Raw genomic sequence first — 17462 nt, 5'->3', positions numbered from 1 at the left:
CAGCCCAGTCTCCCCACAGAAAAGGGTCCTTTTCTTTCTCTTTTTTTTTCATTCGAGATGGAATCTCACTCTATTGCTCAGAGGAGGCTCATTAGCACTCCAGTCTCATAGGCTGAGTTGAGCTCCTCCCCAAGGCTGGTGGTTGCCCTCCCGGCCCACGACACACACAGCAGGTCCTGTTCTTTCTCACCTGGCCTGCAGTCTTCACACATGCTTCCCTTGTCTGACCTGTGAAGGGAAGCAGGAAATGACACCTGTCAGCCAAGTCCAGGGCCACCCTGCCCCAGCCTTGCCCCTCCAGGCAGTCAGGGCCCACAGCGGTCGCCATGGCAGAAGGCATCCCTGTCCCCATCAGCCCCTGGCCCTCCAGGATTGTGCTCCCCACCTCCACCAGGGAGAGAGATTCCCCGTGCCTTGTCTCCAGGGACCACAATCTCCAGGGGTGGCTGAGCTAGGCACCTGCTCGCTGTCCTCGGGTGAACCATCTGGGGATTCCCCTTCCTCAGCATCTGTGAGCTCTGGGCTCCTGGGTTTGGCACAGTAGGGGTTTGATCACTGCTTGTGGGGGACTGAGACGTGCAGGGCCTGGAAAATGTTAAGAATCTGGGGAGGGGGCTGGGAATGAAGGTGGCAGGAACCCTGCGACGGATGATTTGGTTAATTCCCGCCCTCCCAGGGAACTGCAGGGAGAGGCCTGATATGATGTGGGGATTCTGGGATAAATGGCCCACTCCTGTCCCTAAGAGGTCAGAACATGCTTGGGGAGTGTTGGTGGATGGTAGCCAAGCTGACTGCTGGGGGCAGGGTGTGGTGGGCACTCAGGACAGGCATCAAACCTGGCGTGGTATGTATTTACGCATGTAGGTGTATGTGTATATCTATCTATCTATATATATATAGATAGATATATATATTCATGTTTTTTTGTGTGTGTGGCACAATCTTGGCTCAGTGCAACCTCTGCTCCAGGGTTCAAGCAATTCTCCTGCCTCAACCTCCCAAGTGGCTGAGACTGCAGGCATGTGCCACCATACCCGGCTAATTATTTTTGTATTTTTAGTACAGACAGGGTTTCGCCATGTTGGCCAGGTTGGTTTCGAACTCCTGGCCTCAGGTGATCTGCCTGCCTCAGCCTCCCAAAGTGCTGGGATTACAGGCGTGAGCCATCGTGCCCGGCCATGTGTTTGTATTTTTGAGACAAGGTCTTACTCTGTTGTCCAGGCTGGAGTGCAGTGGTGCGATCATAGCTGACTGCAGCCTTGACCTCCCAGGCTCAAGCAATCCTCGCACCTCAGCCTCCCAAGTAGCTGGGTCCACAGGTACCAGCCACCATGCCCAGCTAACTTTTTTTTTTTTTTTTTCTTTTGAGACGGAGTCTCGCTCTGTCGCCCAGGCTGGAGTGCAGTGGCGCAATCTCGGCTCACTGCAAGCTCCGCCTCCCGGGTTCACGCCATTCTCCTGCCTCAGCCTCTCCGAGTAGCTGGGACTACAGGCGCCCGCCACCACGCCCGGCTAATTTTTTGTATTTTTAGTAGAGACGGGGTTTCACCGTGGTCTCGATCTCCTGACCTCGTGATCCGCCCGCCTCGGCCTCCCAAAGTGCTGGGATTACAAGCGTGAGCCACCGCGCCCGGCCAACGCCCAGCTAACTTTTTATGTTTTGTAGAGACAAGGGTCTCACTATGTTGCCTAGGCTGGTCTCAAACTCCAGGGGTTGACTGGGCGCAGTGGCTCATGCTTGTAATCCCAGCACTTTGGGAGGCCGAGTCGGGTGGATCACGAGGTCAGGAGATTGAGACCAAGGTGAAACTCCGTCTCTACTAAAAATAGAAAAAATTAGCCAGGCGTGGTGGTGGGCGCCTGTGGTCCCAGCTACTTGGAGAGGCTGAGGCAGGAGAATGGCATGAACCTGGGAGGCGGAGCTTGCAGTGAGCCGAGATCGCGCCACTGCACTCCAGCCTGGGTGAGAGAGCGAGACTCCGTCTCAAAAAAAAAAAAAAAAAACTCCAGGGGTCAAGACATCCACCCACCTCAGTCTCCCAAAGTGCTGGGATTATAGGAATGAGCCATCAAGCCTGGCCTGGTGTGGACGTGTATTTATTTTGAGACAGAGTCTCACTCTGTCACCCACCCAGGCTGGAGTGCAGTGGCATAATCTCAGCTCACTGCAACCTCTGCCTCTCGGGTTCAAGCTATTCTCTGGCCTTAGCCTCCCGAGTAGCTGGGATTACAGGTGCCTGCCACCACACCCCGCTAATTTTTTGTATTTTTACTAGAGACGGGGTTTCACCATGTTGGTCAGGCTGGTCTCAAACTCCTGAACTCAGGTGATCCACCCACCTCAGACTCCCAAAGGGCTGGGATTACAGGTATAAGCCACTGCGCCTGGCCTTTATTTTCATTTAATGAGAACCTCAGCCAGGCGCAGTGGCTCAGCCCTGTTATCCCAGCTCTTTGGGAGGCCAAGGCAGGAGGATCACTTGAGGCCAGGAGTTCAAGACCAACCTGAACAACATAGTGAGAGCTCGGGCTCTGTTAAAAAAAAAAAAATAGAGACGACCTCATTGAGGGCATACAGAAAATAAAACTAAGATATATTTTGGCTTTGTAAATCAATGTTTTCACATACTGAATCGGCTGAACCTGGGAGGTGGAGGTTGGAGCGAAGTCATGCTACTGCACTCCAGCTTGAGCAACAGGGTGAGATTCTGTCTCAAAAAAACAAACAAAAAAAAAGCCAGGTGAGAACACGGAATAATTTGTTTAAAATAGTCATCACGAGTTAGCACCTAGAAAAAAACATACAAAGGGTAGATACTAGGAATACTAGTGGTTGCCTGAGGAAGATGTGATTGGAGCTTTCCTTCATGTGTTGCATAGTTTTTGGTATGTTTTGTTTTAAGAGACAGGGTCTTGCTCTGTTGCCCAGTTCAGTGGTGCAATCACAGCCCACTGCAGCCTCAACTTCTTGGGCTCAAGCGATTCTCCCGAATAGCTGGGACGACAGGTATGTACCACCACATCCAGTTAATTGTTTTATTTTTTGTAGAGATGGAGTCTTGCTATGCTGCCCAGGCTGGTTGTAAACTCCTGGGATCAAGTAATCCACCTGCCTCAGTCTCCTCAGTAGCTGGAACTAGAGGCGTGCACCGCCACGGCTGGCTACTTTTTAAAATTTTTTGTAGAGAAAGAGTTTCGCCATGTTGCCCAAGCTGGTCTGGAACTCCTAGGCTCAAGTGATCCTCCCACATTGGCCTCCCAAAGTGCTAGGATTACAGACATGAACCACTGCACCCACTCCATGTGTTACACAGTTCTCCATCATTTAACTGTTTCATATCATACATGTGTAAACAGAAAAAGCACACACATGCAAAATCCTCTAATGTTTGCATTTTCTATAGAGATGGAGTCTCACTGTGTTGCTCAGGCTGATCTTAAACTGCTGGACTCGAGCGATCTGCCCACCTCGGCCTCCGAAAGTGTTGGGATTATAGGTATGAGACACTGTGCCTGGCCCTAAGTATTTATTTTAAGCCGTTAGTTCTGGAGTAATTTGTTACATAGCAGCAGATAAATAATACACATATTTTCTATAGTGATCACATTTATAATTTAAATTGAATTTAAAAGGCTGGGAGCAGTGGCTCATGCCTGTAATCCTAGCACTTTAGGAGCTGTGTCATTTTTGGAAAGGTACTTGAACTCTCTGTGCCTTAGAATCCATTTTCTAAAATGTGGGCAGGGCACAGTGGCTCATGCCTGTAATCCCAGCACTTTGGGAGGCCAAGCCGGGTGGATCATCTGAGGTCAGGAGTTCAAGACCAGCCTGGTCAACAAAGTGAAACCTGGTCTCTATTAAAAACACAAAAATTAGCCGGGTATGGTAGTGGGTACCTGTAATCCCAGCTACTGGGGAGGCTGAGGTTGGAGAATTGCTTGAACCCAGGAGGCAGAGGTTGCAGTGAGGCAAGATGGCGCCACTGCACTCCAGCCCGGATGACAGAGCAAGAGTCTGTCTCAAAAACAAACAAAAAAAAGTGGATAGCAGCATCTACCTCAAAGAATTGTTGTGGGATCAACAGTGCAGAGAATCTAGCGACTATAAAAGAAAAAAAAGTATCAGGACCCTCTATAAATGTATCATGCCAAGAGGGAAGTTACACCCTGACCGAGTCACATAGCATGTTTGTAACTTCTGCTTCTTAAATTGTAATTTATTCCTTCCTTATTATTTTCATTCTGCAAATGACTATGAGAGACCAGAGACTAGTCCTCCTCTCCTTACAATCACTTATCTTTGTTACAGATTAACCGCCTCCTTTATTGTTCTGTACCTAACTCACACCAGATGGCACAAAAGACCCCATGACTTACATCTTCAGTGTAGAAGGTTAAATACACCTTTCCCGGAAAAAAGACCACCTCGTCTGGGTGCAGTCGCTCATGCCTGTAATCCCAGTACAGGCATGCTTGGGAGGCCGAGGTGAGCAGACTGCTTATGCCCAGGAATTTGAGACTGGCCTGGGCAATGTGGTGAAACCCTGTCTCTACAAAAAATACAAAAATTAGTCAGGTGTGTTGGTGCATGCCTGTAGTCCCAGCTACTAGGGATGCCCAGGTGGGAGGATCGCTTGAGCCAGGGAGGCTGAGGATGTAATGAGTTACGATTGCACCACTGCACTCCAGCCTGGGTGACAGAGTGAAAGAAAGACTACCTGGACCAATCAGATTGTTTTAACTATGTATTAAGCCTTAAACGGAGAGATGCTGAAATTCTGCTAAGCTTCCCTAAACTTTGTCTATGCAAGTGATCCCAAACTTCTAAGCCTTGGAACACTGTCTTCCACTCTTCGGTATCTGTGCTTTCCAGGTGGCCCTCCTTAAACTCTGTGCATGAATAAACTCCCTTTAGATTCTGACCCTTTTGATTATTTGAGGTTGACACACTGTGCAATATACATCAGAATACCAATTTTTTTTTTTTTTTTTAGACAGAGTCTCGCTCTGTCGCCCAGGCTGGAGTGCAGTGGCGCGATCTCGCCTCACTGCAACCTCCGCCTCCCGGGTTCAAGCAATTCTCTGCCTCTGCCTCCCGAGTAGCTGGTATTACAGGTGCCCGCCACCACGCCCGGCTAATTTTTGTATTTTTGGTAGAGACGGGATTTCACCATGCTGGCCAGGATGGTCTTGAATTCCTGACCTCGTGATCCACCCGCCTCGGCCTCCCAAAGTGCTGGGATTACAGGCGTGAACCACTGCGCCCGGCCCGATCGCTTATATTTTAAAAAAGATGTTTTCTTCATTTCCTAGCCCCTTTTACCCCCGCTACAAAGTTCCAAAGGCTTTAATGTTGTTGCAATGGACATCAGATGTCAAGATGGGGGGTTCAGCTCCCTAATGCGGGGCAGCCTCAGAGGGGGCCGAGCCTGCCCAGGATGAGCGGCGCCGGGCGGCGGGGGACCCTGCGGGGTCCCCGGGACCTGGCTGGAGGAGGTGTTGGGGGGCGCACGTACCCAGGCTCAGGTGAGGCGAGTGTGCGGCAACCGCTGCAGCCGGAGCTAGCGGGCTTGCAGTGGCCATTGAGGAGCTTTTCCCCGACTTCTGTTTGTGCCCGCCAGGCGACAACCACTTGGTGTGCAGCGCCTGCTCGCTCAGCGTCAGGACCTTGCTGCACCCTACGCTGCAGGCTGGGAAGTCGCGCCGGTAGTAGCAACACAGGCAGTGGTAAAGCTCCTCCTTGTAGCTTACCGGTGTTGGCGGCCGGGTCGGAGCCTGCGGACACTGACCGGCCAGCTGTAGCCACGCGTCTGCGCATGCGCGCTCCTGGAGGACCCAGCAGCCGCTCCTCGAGTTCCGATTGGTTCCACGTGAAGGGCGGGTCTCCGACGTCACTGGGGCGCACCTTCGCTGACGTCACAGGCGCGGGCCCTCGGCGACGTAGTAGCGCCAAGCCTTCCGCGACATCACAGTGACGCTACAGTGCCTGGAGCTGGGCTGTTTTGTCTTCAGAGTGGTGCCTGGTAACCGCGACTTCCGCGACTTCCCCGCCATGTTCTGTGTGTTGCTGGCTGGAGAAGGGTAGTTGACAAACTGACCCAGCACGGTGTTTCTGTGGGTCAAAACTAGAAAACTATATCCGGGCGCCGAGGTGGAAGGATCCCTTCAGTCCAGGAGTTAAAGAGCAGCCTGGGCAACATGGCGCGACCCCATCTCTGTAGTCCCACCTCAGCTTCCCAGATACTTGAACCCCAAGGTTCAAGGCTGCAATGAGCTATGATCCCATCACAGCACTCCAGCCTGCGAGACTGAGGTAAACCTGTCTAAAAAAGTAAAAAAACTATCCAAATGTGCAACAGGGAGGGACTGCTTAAAGAAAACAGAATTGTATGTTCAAATACTTTTAACAAGTGCAAAATGTATAGGCTTAAATAAATAGGCCTGGCCGAGCGCGTTCGCTCACGCCTGTAATGCCAACATTTTGGGTGCCCTAGGCAGGCCGATCACTTGAAGTCAGGAACTCAAGACCAACATGGTGAAACCCCATCTCTACTAAAAATATAAAAATTAGGCCGGGCACCTTGCATCGTTTCAGGGGGCTGACACCTCCCTAAGGGCCTGGTAATTGAGCCCCTCGGACTTGAGGGTGAGAAACGTTGGCTCATTTCTTCCCAGGGTGATCAGCCCAGGGGTAAGCGAGGAGAGGCCAGAAAACAGGACCCATGAGAAGGGCCCCCTCCTGGAGTTTGAGGCCCATTCCTTCCTGCCCTTGCGTCTCCTCTGTCCAGGACTCCTCCCAGCTCTGCCCCACTCCTGGGGCCATGGCCATGGGGGGCTGCATTTGGGTACAGGCCCTAGCGGCAACCCTGGGCCCAAAATGGGCGGGCTCACCTGGAGGGAATCAGAGTAACATGGCAAAAAGCGGGAAAAGCCGCGCTGGAAGCGCGCCTCTCTGCCCCCGACGTCAGTGGGTGGGTGCACTCTTCCCTCACCTCACTCAGGCAGCGGCAGGAGTTCCATGGGAGCACTGTCCTGCTCCCTCTGCTGCCTCTTTTTAGACTTGGGGCTACCATAACACTTTCCCTTCCCCAGCCCTGCCAAGTTTGTGGGACACTGGGCTTCCCTCTTACACGGTCCTGGGGACAAGCCTGTCCTGTATCATACCTACAGTGAGACCCTTTTTTTCTCCAGGGCCTGGGGAGCAGCCAGGCTTCATGAGTTAAATACAGATCTGAACCATACCAAGCTGGGATTGGGGTACACACTCTCCTCCTCTGAAAACTAGCTAGGGCTTCGAACTTGGTGGGTACACCCTCTCCTCCTCTGAAAACTAGCTAGGGCTTCGAACTTGGTGGGTACACCCTCTCCTCTTCTGAAAACTAGCTAGGGGTTCGAACTTGGTGAGAGGGAGAGTGTGACAGAGCCAGACTAGACAAGGACTGATCACCTGGAAAAACCTGCCATCAAAGACCTTGACGAGTGCTGGGTGCGGTGGCTCACGCCTGTAATCCCAGCACTTTGGGAGGCTGAGACAGGTGGATCACTTGAGGCCAGGAGTTCGAGTCCAGCCTAGGCAACATGGCAAAACCGTATCTCTACTAAAAATAAAAAACTTAGCTAGGTATGCTACGCTCCTATAATCCCTGCTATTCGGGAGGCTGAGGCAGGAGAATGGTTTGAACTGGAGAGTTAGAGGTTGAAGTGAGCCGAGATCGTGCCACTGCACTCCAGCCTGGGAGACAGAGTGAAACTGTGTCTCAAAAAAAAAAAAAAAAAGAAAAAAGAAAATGGCCTTGGCAGAGGGGCTGGCCCGGCAGTGCCTTCCCTTGGGTTTCTCCTGGGTAGGCCTCTGCCATGAGGCGCTTCCTTCTGCCTGTCCATGGCCCACAGCAAAGGAATGTCTGCTTCTGGGGGTTGGGTGGGGGACTGCTGGCAGAACTGGAAACCTTCTTCAGGTGGGTTTTTTTTTTTTTTTTTTTAACGCAGTCTCACTCTGTCACCCAGGCTGGAGGGCAGTGGTGCAATCTCTGCTCACTGCAACCTTTGCCCGCCCCCACCGGGTTCAAGCAATTCCCATGTCTCAGCCTCCTGAGTAGCTGAGATTACAGGCATGCACCATCACACCTGGCTAATTTTTGTATTTTTTGTAGAGACGGGGTTTCACCATGTTGGCCAGGCTGGTCTGGAACTCCTGACCTGAAGTGATCTGCCCACCTCGGCTTCCCAAAGTGCCGGGATGACAGGCGTGAGCCACTGCGCCTGGCCCCTTCAGGTGAATTTTGAGGCTTCACTACAATACTAGTTCCTCGTTGCTGCTGCAACAGATTACTACACACTTAGTGGCTTAAAACAGCACAGAGATATTCCCTTACAGTTCTGAAGGCCAGAATTCTAAAGTCAGTCCCACTGAGTCAAGATGGGAGCAGAGTCAGTGCCTTACCAGGCTCCGCGGGAGAATCTGTTTCCTGGCCCTTGGAGGCGGCCTGTACTCCTCAGCTTGTGCTGCCCTTCTCGAATGACTTGAGTTTCCTGCTTTCATCACTATACCTCCCACCATTCTCCATCACCTGCTCTGCTCTTATAAAGATCCAGGTGACTACATAAACCCTGCGGGGACAAGCTGGCCAAAGACTCTTAACTTCATTATACTTGCGAAGCCCCTTTTGCCATATAGGGTCATGTTCACCGGTTCTGGGGATTATGATGTGGGCATCTTGGGGGCATCAGCCTACTACAGCTAGGCTGCAAAACTATTAACACCCTCCTGGTGTTTCAATGATTGGGAGAAAAAGGGTTGGGATTTTTTGCTTTGGGGCCCCTGTTAAACTCGTGTCTGTCAGGTCTGGGGTTCCTCTTAACCTTGTGTTTTTGTTTTTTATTTTTTGAGACGGAGTCTTGTTCTATCATCCAGGCTGGCAGTGGCGCAGTCTCAGCCCACTGCAACATCTGCCTCCTGGGTTCAAGGAATTCTCCTGCCTCAGCTTCCCGAGTAGCTGAGACTGCGGGCGCCTGCCACTACGCCTGGCTAAGTTTTGTATTTTTGGTAGAGACAGGGGTGGGACTGGGGGGTGGGGGAGGGCAGGGGGTTTTCCCCCTGCCTGTTGCCCTTGGCTCAAAGCGATCTGCCCTGCCTCTGCTCCCGAAGTGCTAGGATTACAGGCCTGCACCACCGCCACTGTAAAATCTTATTTCCACACAGCTGAGACATGTTTTAGGAAGTTTGCTAAAAGACCCCTGGAGACCTCCTCATTGTGGCCTCCCTGTTGTCATGTTTAATTTGATTGATCTTTTCTGCCCTCCTGCTTTTCATAAATTAAAAGGCTAAAAAGAGGTATTAAACTTTAAAACTTCTCTTATAGTCTCCCATTAAACTAATTCTAAGAACCACCACAAAGGGGAAAATTTTTTTTGAAAGCAGTAAAATGATATGGTCTGTTAGGATGTAAAATACAGGAAATATGTCATTATATGTTGTTGCTGCTCTGATATAGGAATGTATTATGGAGAATCAACTTTTGGTCAGTTTTCAGAGAAATGGAATAATCGTATCACTGATCACGTAAACAAGTTGAAGAATTGTCTGAAAGAAAATATGGTGTGTCTAAACTGGAAAAGTCCTGTAATAGTTTGTTCATGAGCATTTACACAATGGAGTTGCTGTTTCATCATGGGGGTACTGTGGACAAGCCCAGGGCTGCTGGTGAGTCATGCCATCCTTACATGTCTTTCCTTGTAAGGTACTTTGTAGTGTCTGTCTAAATATTAGAAACTTTCTTTGTTTCTAGATTACTAGAAAGCTAAGGAAAAGTTGTATTTCTCTAATTATCAAATAGCATTTCTTTTATACTTTCAGTGTGGATATTTGGGATTTATTTACATATTTATTGCAAAGCCCTGGATCTTAGGGATTTGATAGAAAAAATATATATATATACACACACACATATACTATATATAGTGTATGTATATACTATATATATGTGTGTGTATATACTATATATATGTGTGTGTGTATATATACTATATATACGTGTGTATATATAGTATATATGTGTGTGTATATACACTATATATATACGTGTGTGTATATACACTATACGTGTGTGTATATATACTATATATACATATATATACTTTATATATACGTATATGTATATATTCTCTTTATACATATATATATATTTTTTTTTTTTTTGAGATGGAGTCTCGCTCTGTCACCGTGGCTGGAGTGCAGTGGCGTGATCTCAGTTCACTGCAACCTCCGTCTGCCAGGTTCAAGCAATTCTCTGCCTCAGCCTACCGAGCAGGTGGGATTATAGGTGCCCGCCACCATGCCCCACTAATTTTTGTATTTTTAGGTGAGACAAGGTTTCACGATCTTGGCCAGGCTGGTCTTGAACTCTAGACCTTGTGATCCACCCACCTCAGCCACCCAAAGTGCTGGGATTATAGGCACGAGCCACCATGCCCAGCCAAATAATATTTTTTTAAAGAGAAATATGTTTCTCTCAATCTGCTATGTTAAATTCGTTATTCGGCCGGGCACAGTGGCTCACACCTGTAATCCCAGCACTTTGGGAGACCGAGGCAGGCAGATCACCTGAGGTGGGAGTTCGAGACCAGTCTGACCTACTGAAAATGCAAAATTATCCAGGCGTGGTGGCGCATGCCTTTAGTCCCAGCTACTTGGGAGGCCGAGGCAGGAGCATTGCTTGAACCCAGGAGGCAGAGGTTGCAGTGAGGCAAGATGGCGCCACTGCACTCTAGCCTGGGCAACAAGAGCAAAATTCTGTCTGGAAAAAAAATTCGGTATTCACCAAGATGCCCCTATTATTTCTACTTTTATCTTGATGCATCGCTGAGTTGACGTTAGATTTCAAATTCTTCTTTTCCCTTATCCTATTCTATCCTAAAGCCACCTTTATATAATGATGAAAGGAATTAGCAATTTGTTATCATCTCTCTGATGGTATATAGTAAATGCTCACCTAAAAATAGCAACAACCAGTGAAAAAAATCATGTGTTTTGCCGTTTTTATTTGTATGACTATTTATTTTGCAATCTACTAGCAAGCTATAGAATTGTATGACATGCACAATTTTAACTGAAGTGCTTTAAGTGAACATTTAAACGTGATAAACCATATTGATGGTGTTTATGTTAATATACTTGAACATTTTTTCTTCGTCATGAGTAATATAACCTACCCCTCAATGAAAGTCTAGAATTAGAGTAAATTTACTAATGAATTCAATAACTTCCATAATATTTTTAGTTATGAGCTTAAGGTTCTTTTAGTGTTTCTTCCACTTTTTAATAGCGTACGCCTTTTTTGCCTTTGTTTTTTATTGGTTCATTTTAAAGCAAAAACCTCATAACGTGCTATTTGGAAGCACTGTAACCTAGTGGTAACATCATAGGCTCTGGGGACACAGCCTGGCCACATCTCTTCTCCTTTCTGAGCCTTAATATCCTTTTGTGTTCATGAGAACTGAATATCTATCCCGAAGATTTGATAAGATAGTAAAGTGCTTTACATAATACCGGGCTTATAAATACATAGTAAATGTTTCCTTCTTATGTTTTTATTGGTTGGTTGATTGAGACAGAATCTTGCTCTGTCAGCCAGGCTGGAGTGCAGTGGTACTATCTGGGCTCACTGCAACCTCTGCCTCCCGGGTTCAAGAAATTCTGCTGCCTCAGCCTCCCAAGTAGCTGGGATTACAGGCGTGCACCACCACACCCAGCTAATTTTTGTATTTTTAGTAGAGACAGAGTTTTGTCTTGCAGGCCAGGCTGTTCTCGAACTCCTAACCTCAAGTGATCCACCTGCCTCCCAAAGTGCTGGGATTATAGGCGTGAGCCACCACACCTGGCCTATGTTTTTATTATATTGTTAGTTTAGTACTATTCTGAGTAAAAATAATTTGCTATTACAGTTTTATTAATTGACTATGACAATTTTATAAATGTCAGTGCTTTTTATAAGGTGATACAGATTATGTTGTGGGGCCTTTGTTGTGATGGTGATTTATTAGATTATTTTGTTTAAAGACAATAATGTTCAGCTGTTGTGAAATTATAAAAAGTCTTCACATTTCATAATTTTAATGCAATATTAATGGTAATTACCTTAGGGAAAGATAGTTTTGTTGTGATATATAAGTATAATACTGAAGTTTAGTGTACAGCAAAGGATATTAAACCTAAGTCAGCACTAATGTGTTATATGGTATACTTGAAACTTTAGTACAGATATCAATGTTTAGCAAATAGACATGAACACATAATGATAGCAAAAAAATGGAGCTGTTCTGATGGGAGACCGTTGATTATGTTTGATTTTAATACTTCCCATGCTCTTGACTTTTTTTTTCTTTGAGAGAGAGTCTTGCTCTGTCACCCAGGCTGGAGTGCAGTGGCACCATCTCAGCTCACTGCAACCTCCACCTCTCAGGTTCAAGCGATCCTCTCACCTCAGCCTCCCTAGTAGCTGGAACTACAGGCGAGTGCCACCTCGCCCTGCTAATTTTTGTATTTTTAGTAGATACGGGGTTTCACCATGTTGGCCATGCTGGTCTGGAACTCCTGACCTCAGGTGATCAACCTTCCTCGGCCTCACAAAGTGCTGGGGTTACAGGCGTGAGCCACCATGCCTGGCCAGCTCTTGACTTTTTATAGCTGTTGTATTATTTTAATCTTGAGTAAATAAATGCTTGCTGAAATGTTGCAGTTCACAAGAATCTTCTGCTTCTGTTATTTAAAAAATTATTTGTAAAAGTCCAATAAGGTTACACTAATGTTTATGTTTTGAAAATATTACCTCTTCCATTTAGTATTGTATGTATTAAATAAAATTAGATGGTGATTTTTTTTGGCTTTATAATGTGGTTCAGATTTTTGTAGAAAGTCTGGCTGTGTCTACATTGCCTTAAGGCAATGGGATATTTCTCTTTTTTTTTTTTGAGCGAGAGTTTCGCTCTTACTGCCCACGGTGGAGTGCAATGGTGTGATCTCGGCTCACTGCAACATCTGCCTCCCAGGTTCAAGCAATTCTCCTAGCTCAGCCTCCTGAGTAGCTGTGATTACAGGCACCCACCACCATGTCTGCCTAATTTTTGTATTTTTAGTAGAGTTGGGGTTTCACCATGTTGGCCAGGCGGGTCTCAAACTCCTGACCTCAGGTGATCCTCCCGCTTCAGCCTCCCAAAGTGCTGGGATTACAGGCGTGAACCACCTCACCCCACCAGGAATCTTTTTTAAGAAGGCTATCTACTTATGGAATTCCTTGCAAAGGAAAGGATTCGTTTTGTGATTAAAAAGTAAGACTCTTGGGTTCTTGTTGGACTCCTATCTCTGTTCTTAGTAATATATCTTTGTTATTGTTGACAAATATTCATTCACCACTAGGGCTATATTTAATTGTTTGAGTTATTTTATGTTTTTTGTTGTTGTTGTTTTGAGACAGTCTTGCTCTGTCGCCCAGGCTGGAGGGCAGTGGCACAATCTTGGCTCACTGCAACCTGCACCTCCCAGCTTTAAGCAATTCTCCCAGCTACTCCCAGCTACTCGGGAGGCTGAGGAGTACAGGTGCCTACCAGCATGCCCAGCTGATTTTTGTATTTTTAACAGAGACGGGGTTTTGCCATTATTGGCCAGGCTGGTCTTGAACTCCTGAGCTTGTGATCCACCCGCCTCGGACTCCCAAAGTGCTGGGATTACAGACTTGAGCCACCGTGCCCGGTGTATTATATGTATTTTTATCTACCACTTTTTAATTTGTCTGGGTCCAACATTGAGTCAGTCATGCCAGTGTTACCTTTTGAAACATGAACACTGCCTGCACCTGACTGGCATGCAACTGACATTTTCTTTCACAATTTTCTGCTACTTATTGCTAAAAATAATAGTATCCATGTCTTGCTTTTAGGCCTGAGATTTTTATAGCATATATGGGAATATATGATTGTTTTTCTAGATGTGTAGTGGAAGATAGTCTTGAATGCAATGTGATAGTAAAGGATCCCATTTAAGATTTTTGTAATCTGCTTCAAAGACCTGTAGGTTGTAAAGTAGGTCACTTGTGAGGACACATGCTCCATGAATCACCTTATGAGACAGTTTACAATTATTATTTTGTTTTGTTACTCTGTAGAAACCTCAAATGAAGGTTTAGTTGCGCTCAAACATCCAGATTGTCTTTTCTTAATTTTTTTTTTTCCCCCGAGATGGAGTCTTGCTCTGTCACTCAGGTTGGAGTGCAGTGGCATGACCTTGGCTCACTGCAGCCTCCACCTCCTGGGTTCAAGCAATTCTCTTGCTTCAGCCTCCCGAGTAGTTGGGATTACAGGCATCTGCCACCACACACAGCTCATTTTTGTATTTTTAGTAGAGACAGTGTTTTACCATGTTGGCCAGGCTGGTCTAGAACTCCTGACCTTGTGATCTGCCAGTCTCGGCCTCCCAAAGTGCTGGGATTACAGGTGTGAGCGATCGTGCCCAGCCTGTCTTTTCAAAACCACCCGTGGTGATTCAGTGTTAAATATGTACTAGTGGATGTTACTTTGCTGAATATTGCCTAGTGAATATTAAGTAGTCTCACCTTTCAGACATGAACTTATGAATTTAAGACGTGAAGATTTACAGCTTGATAAACCAGCTTCAAGAGGTAGGTCTTCAGTCTTAAGTCAGATTAGAAGATTATGTGCGGGCCGGCCGTGGTGGCTCACACCTGTAATCCCAGCACTCTGGGAGGCTGAGGCGGGTGGATCGTGAGGTCAGGAGATCGAGACCATCCTGACTAACAGGATGAAACCCCATCTCTACTAAAAATACAAAAACTTAAACGGGCATGGTGGTAGGCGCCTGTAGTCCTAGCAACTCGGGAGGCTGAGGCAGGAGAATGGCATGAACCTGGGCGGCAGAGCTTGCAGTGAGCTGAGATCCCGCCACTGCACTCCAACCTGGGCGACAGAGTGAGACTCCATCTCAAAAAAAAAAAAAAAAAAAAAGATTATGTGCAATAATTATTTAATGCTTGACATTGTTTTTTTAAAATGGTACCTTCCACATGAAATAATATGCCTGTAACTATTAATTATGTTCCAGGTCAGGAGAATTCATGTTGTCAAAATTCTTTTTTTTTTTTAAATTTTTTTTTTTATTTTTGAGATGGAGTTTTGCTCTTGTTGCCCAGGCTAGAGTGCAATGGCGTGATCTAGGCTCACCGCAACCTCTGCCTCCTGTGTTCAAGCAATTCTCCTGCCTCAGCTTACTGAGTAGCTGAGATTACAGGCATGCGCTACCACACCTGGATAATTTTGTATTTTTAATAGAGGTGGGGTTTCTCCATGTTTGTCAGGCTAGTCGGAAACTCCCAACCTCAGATGATCCACTCATCTCAGCCTCCCAAAGTGCTGGGATTACAGGCCAGAGCTACCCTGCCTGGCCTCATTTGTCAAAATTATAATACTCTCTAAAACAGTGAACTCGTTTTCTTTTTTTAACCCATTATAAATACATGTAAATATTACATTTATGGGTAGACAGAACTAAAAGAACAAAATTTGGCCTACTTTTGAAATGCAAGATTTATCTGGCATAATACATTGAACAGGTTATTATTGAAGTCTACACCAGTCACCTGAACAAGCATTCATGAAATGTCCGTGATACCCAGGACACAAGAACGTTTCCTTTTGGAGTATGGAGCCGTGCATATCATCTCTTAATTGTTTAGATGTGTTTTGAAAGAAATAGAAATAGAATTGGTTTTCTTACTTGTTTTGCCTCTGGAGTGAAGTGGGGACAAAACACAATGGAATCACACTGTTTAGATTTACTAAAATGGAAGGATTGCAGCAAGATCATATCCCTAGTCTCCCCATAGCAAATGGCACCTGCTAGCTTTTCTTTTCTTTTCTTTTTTTTTGAGATTGAGTCTTGCTCTGTCGTCCACGCTGGAGTGCAGTGGCGTGATCTCAGCTCACTGCAACATCCATCTCCCAGGTTCAGGCAATTCTCCCTGCCTCAGCCTCCCAAGTAGCTGGCATCACAGGCACCTGCCACCAGGTCTGCCTAATTTTGTATTTGTAGTAGAGTTGGGGTTTCACCATGTTGGCCAGGCTGGTCTCAAACTCCTGACCTCAGGTGAGCTGCCCACCTTGGCCTCCCAAAGTGTTGGGATTACAGGCGTGAGCCACTGTGCCCGGTCATATGTTTTTTATAATGTTGTTTTATTTTAGGAAAGTAAATACAATGAGTAGGACTCAGCTCCATCAGCTCCACAATTCTCGTACTTTTTTTTTTTTTTGAGATGGAGTTTTGCTCTTGTTGCCTAGGCTAGAGTACAATGCTGTGAACTCAGCTCACTGCAGCCTCCGCCTTCTGGGTTCAAGCAATTCTCCTGCCTCAGCCTCCCGAATAGCTGGGATTACAGGCGCCTGCCACCTTGCCTGGCTACGTTTTTATTTTTAGTAGAGACGTGGATTCACCACGTTTGCCAGGCTGGTCTCAAACTCCTGACCTCAGTTGATTCACATTTCTTAGCCTCCCAAAGTGCTGGGATTACAGGTGTGAGTCACTGCACCTATCTGTAATGGGATATTTCACTGCAGACTTTGATGAACAGAACATTAGCATTTTTGGTGGTGTTTTTATTTTACTCATAATATTTTTCTTTGGACTTAATTACAATAACAGAAGTAAAGATCAAATTATAAAAATTAAAGAGCAATACAGATTCAATAATTATTCTTTTCTACATATTATGTTTAAATGATACCCTTTTTTCTTTTTGTCTTTATAGCTCAAGCTGTAAAAGCCAAAGGTCCACCCCTTTTTTCCAGTCTCAAGTTGACGACCTTTATGTAGAAGGCCTTCCCCACAGGAATTTTTTTTTTTTTTTTTTTTTGTGACAGAGTTTTTACTCTTGTCGCCCAGGCTGTAGTGCAATGGCATGATCTAGGCTGCAGTACAATGCTGTAATCTCAGCTCACTGCAGCCTCTGCCTCCTGGGTTCAAGCGATTCTCCTGCCTTAGTCTCCTGAGTACCTGGGATTACAGGCGCCCGCCACTACACCAGGCTAATTTTGTATTTTTAATAGAGATGGGATTTCACCATGTTGGCCAGGCTGGTCTGGAACTGCTGAACTCAGGTGATCCTCCTGCCTCAGCCTCCCAAAGTGCTGGGATTACAGGCATGAACCACTACGCCAGGCCAGGAATTTTTTGTTGTTGTTGTTGTTTTTGTTTTTGAGACACAGTCTTGCTCTGTGCCCAGATTGGAGTGCAGTGGAGCAATCTCGGCTCACCGCAACCTCCGCCTCTTGGGTTCAAGTGAATCACTTGCCTCAGTCTCCTGAGTAGCTGGGACTACAGGCGCGAGTCACCATGCCCGGTTAATTTTTTTGTATTTTTAGTAGAGGTGGGGTTTCTTTTTTTTTTTTTTTTTTTTTTTTTT

At 46.5% G+C, this 17462-nt stretch overlaps 1 protein-coding gene and 1 long non-coding RNA gene across 2 annotated transcripts in view; one reads left to right on the top strand and one right to left on the bottom strand.

The window, feature by feature from the left end:
- LOC116464096 (general transcription factor II-I repeat domain-containing protein 1-like) overlaps window positions 1-8680 on the bottom strand; it is a 31975-nt gene extending 23295 nt beyond the window's left edge. Inside the window, exons 1-3 of the mRNA XM_032754211.2 lie at window positions 8650-8680; window positions 5517-5955; window positions 191-228 (exon numbers count right to left, since the gene is read on the bottom strand). Of these exons, the coding sequence (XP_032610102.2) occupies window positions 191-228; window positions 5517-5955; window positions 8650-8680 (508 nt within the window). The remainder of the gene's footprint in view (window positions 1-190; window positions 229-5516; window positions 5956-8649) is intronic.
- Window positions 8681-9589: 909 nt separating this feature from the next.
- The window catches only part of LOC131382606 (uncharacterized), a 17791-nt gene continuing 9918 nt past the window's right edge, over window positions 9590-17462 (top strand). The window contains exons 1-2 of the long non-coding RNA XR_009212167.1: window positions 9590-9700; window positions 14611-14669. This is a non-coding gene — a long non-coding RNA (uncharacterized LOC131382606). The remainder of the gene's footprint in view (window positions 9701-14610; window positions 14670-17462) is intronic.

The sequence above is a fragment of the Hylobates moloch genome, unplaced genomic scaffold (assembly GCF_009828535.3).
Source record: "Hylobates moloch isolate HMO894 unplaced genomic scaffold, HMol_V3 SCAFFOLD_174, whole genome shotgun sequence".
Classification (NCBI taxonomy): domain Eukaryota; kingdom Metazoa; phylum Chordata; class Mammalia; order Primates; family Hylobatidae; genus Hylobates; species Hylobates moloch.
This window is presented reverse-complemented; position numbering and strand designations above follow the sequence as displayed.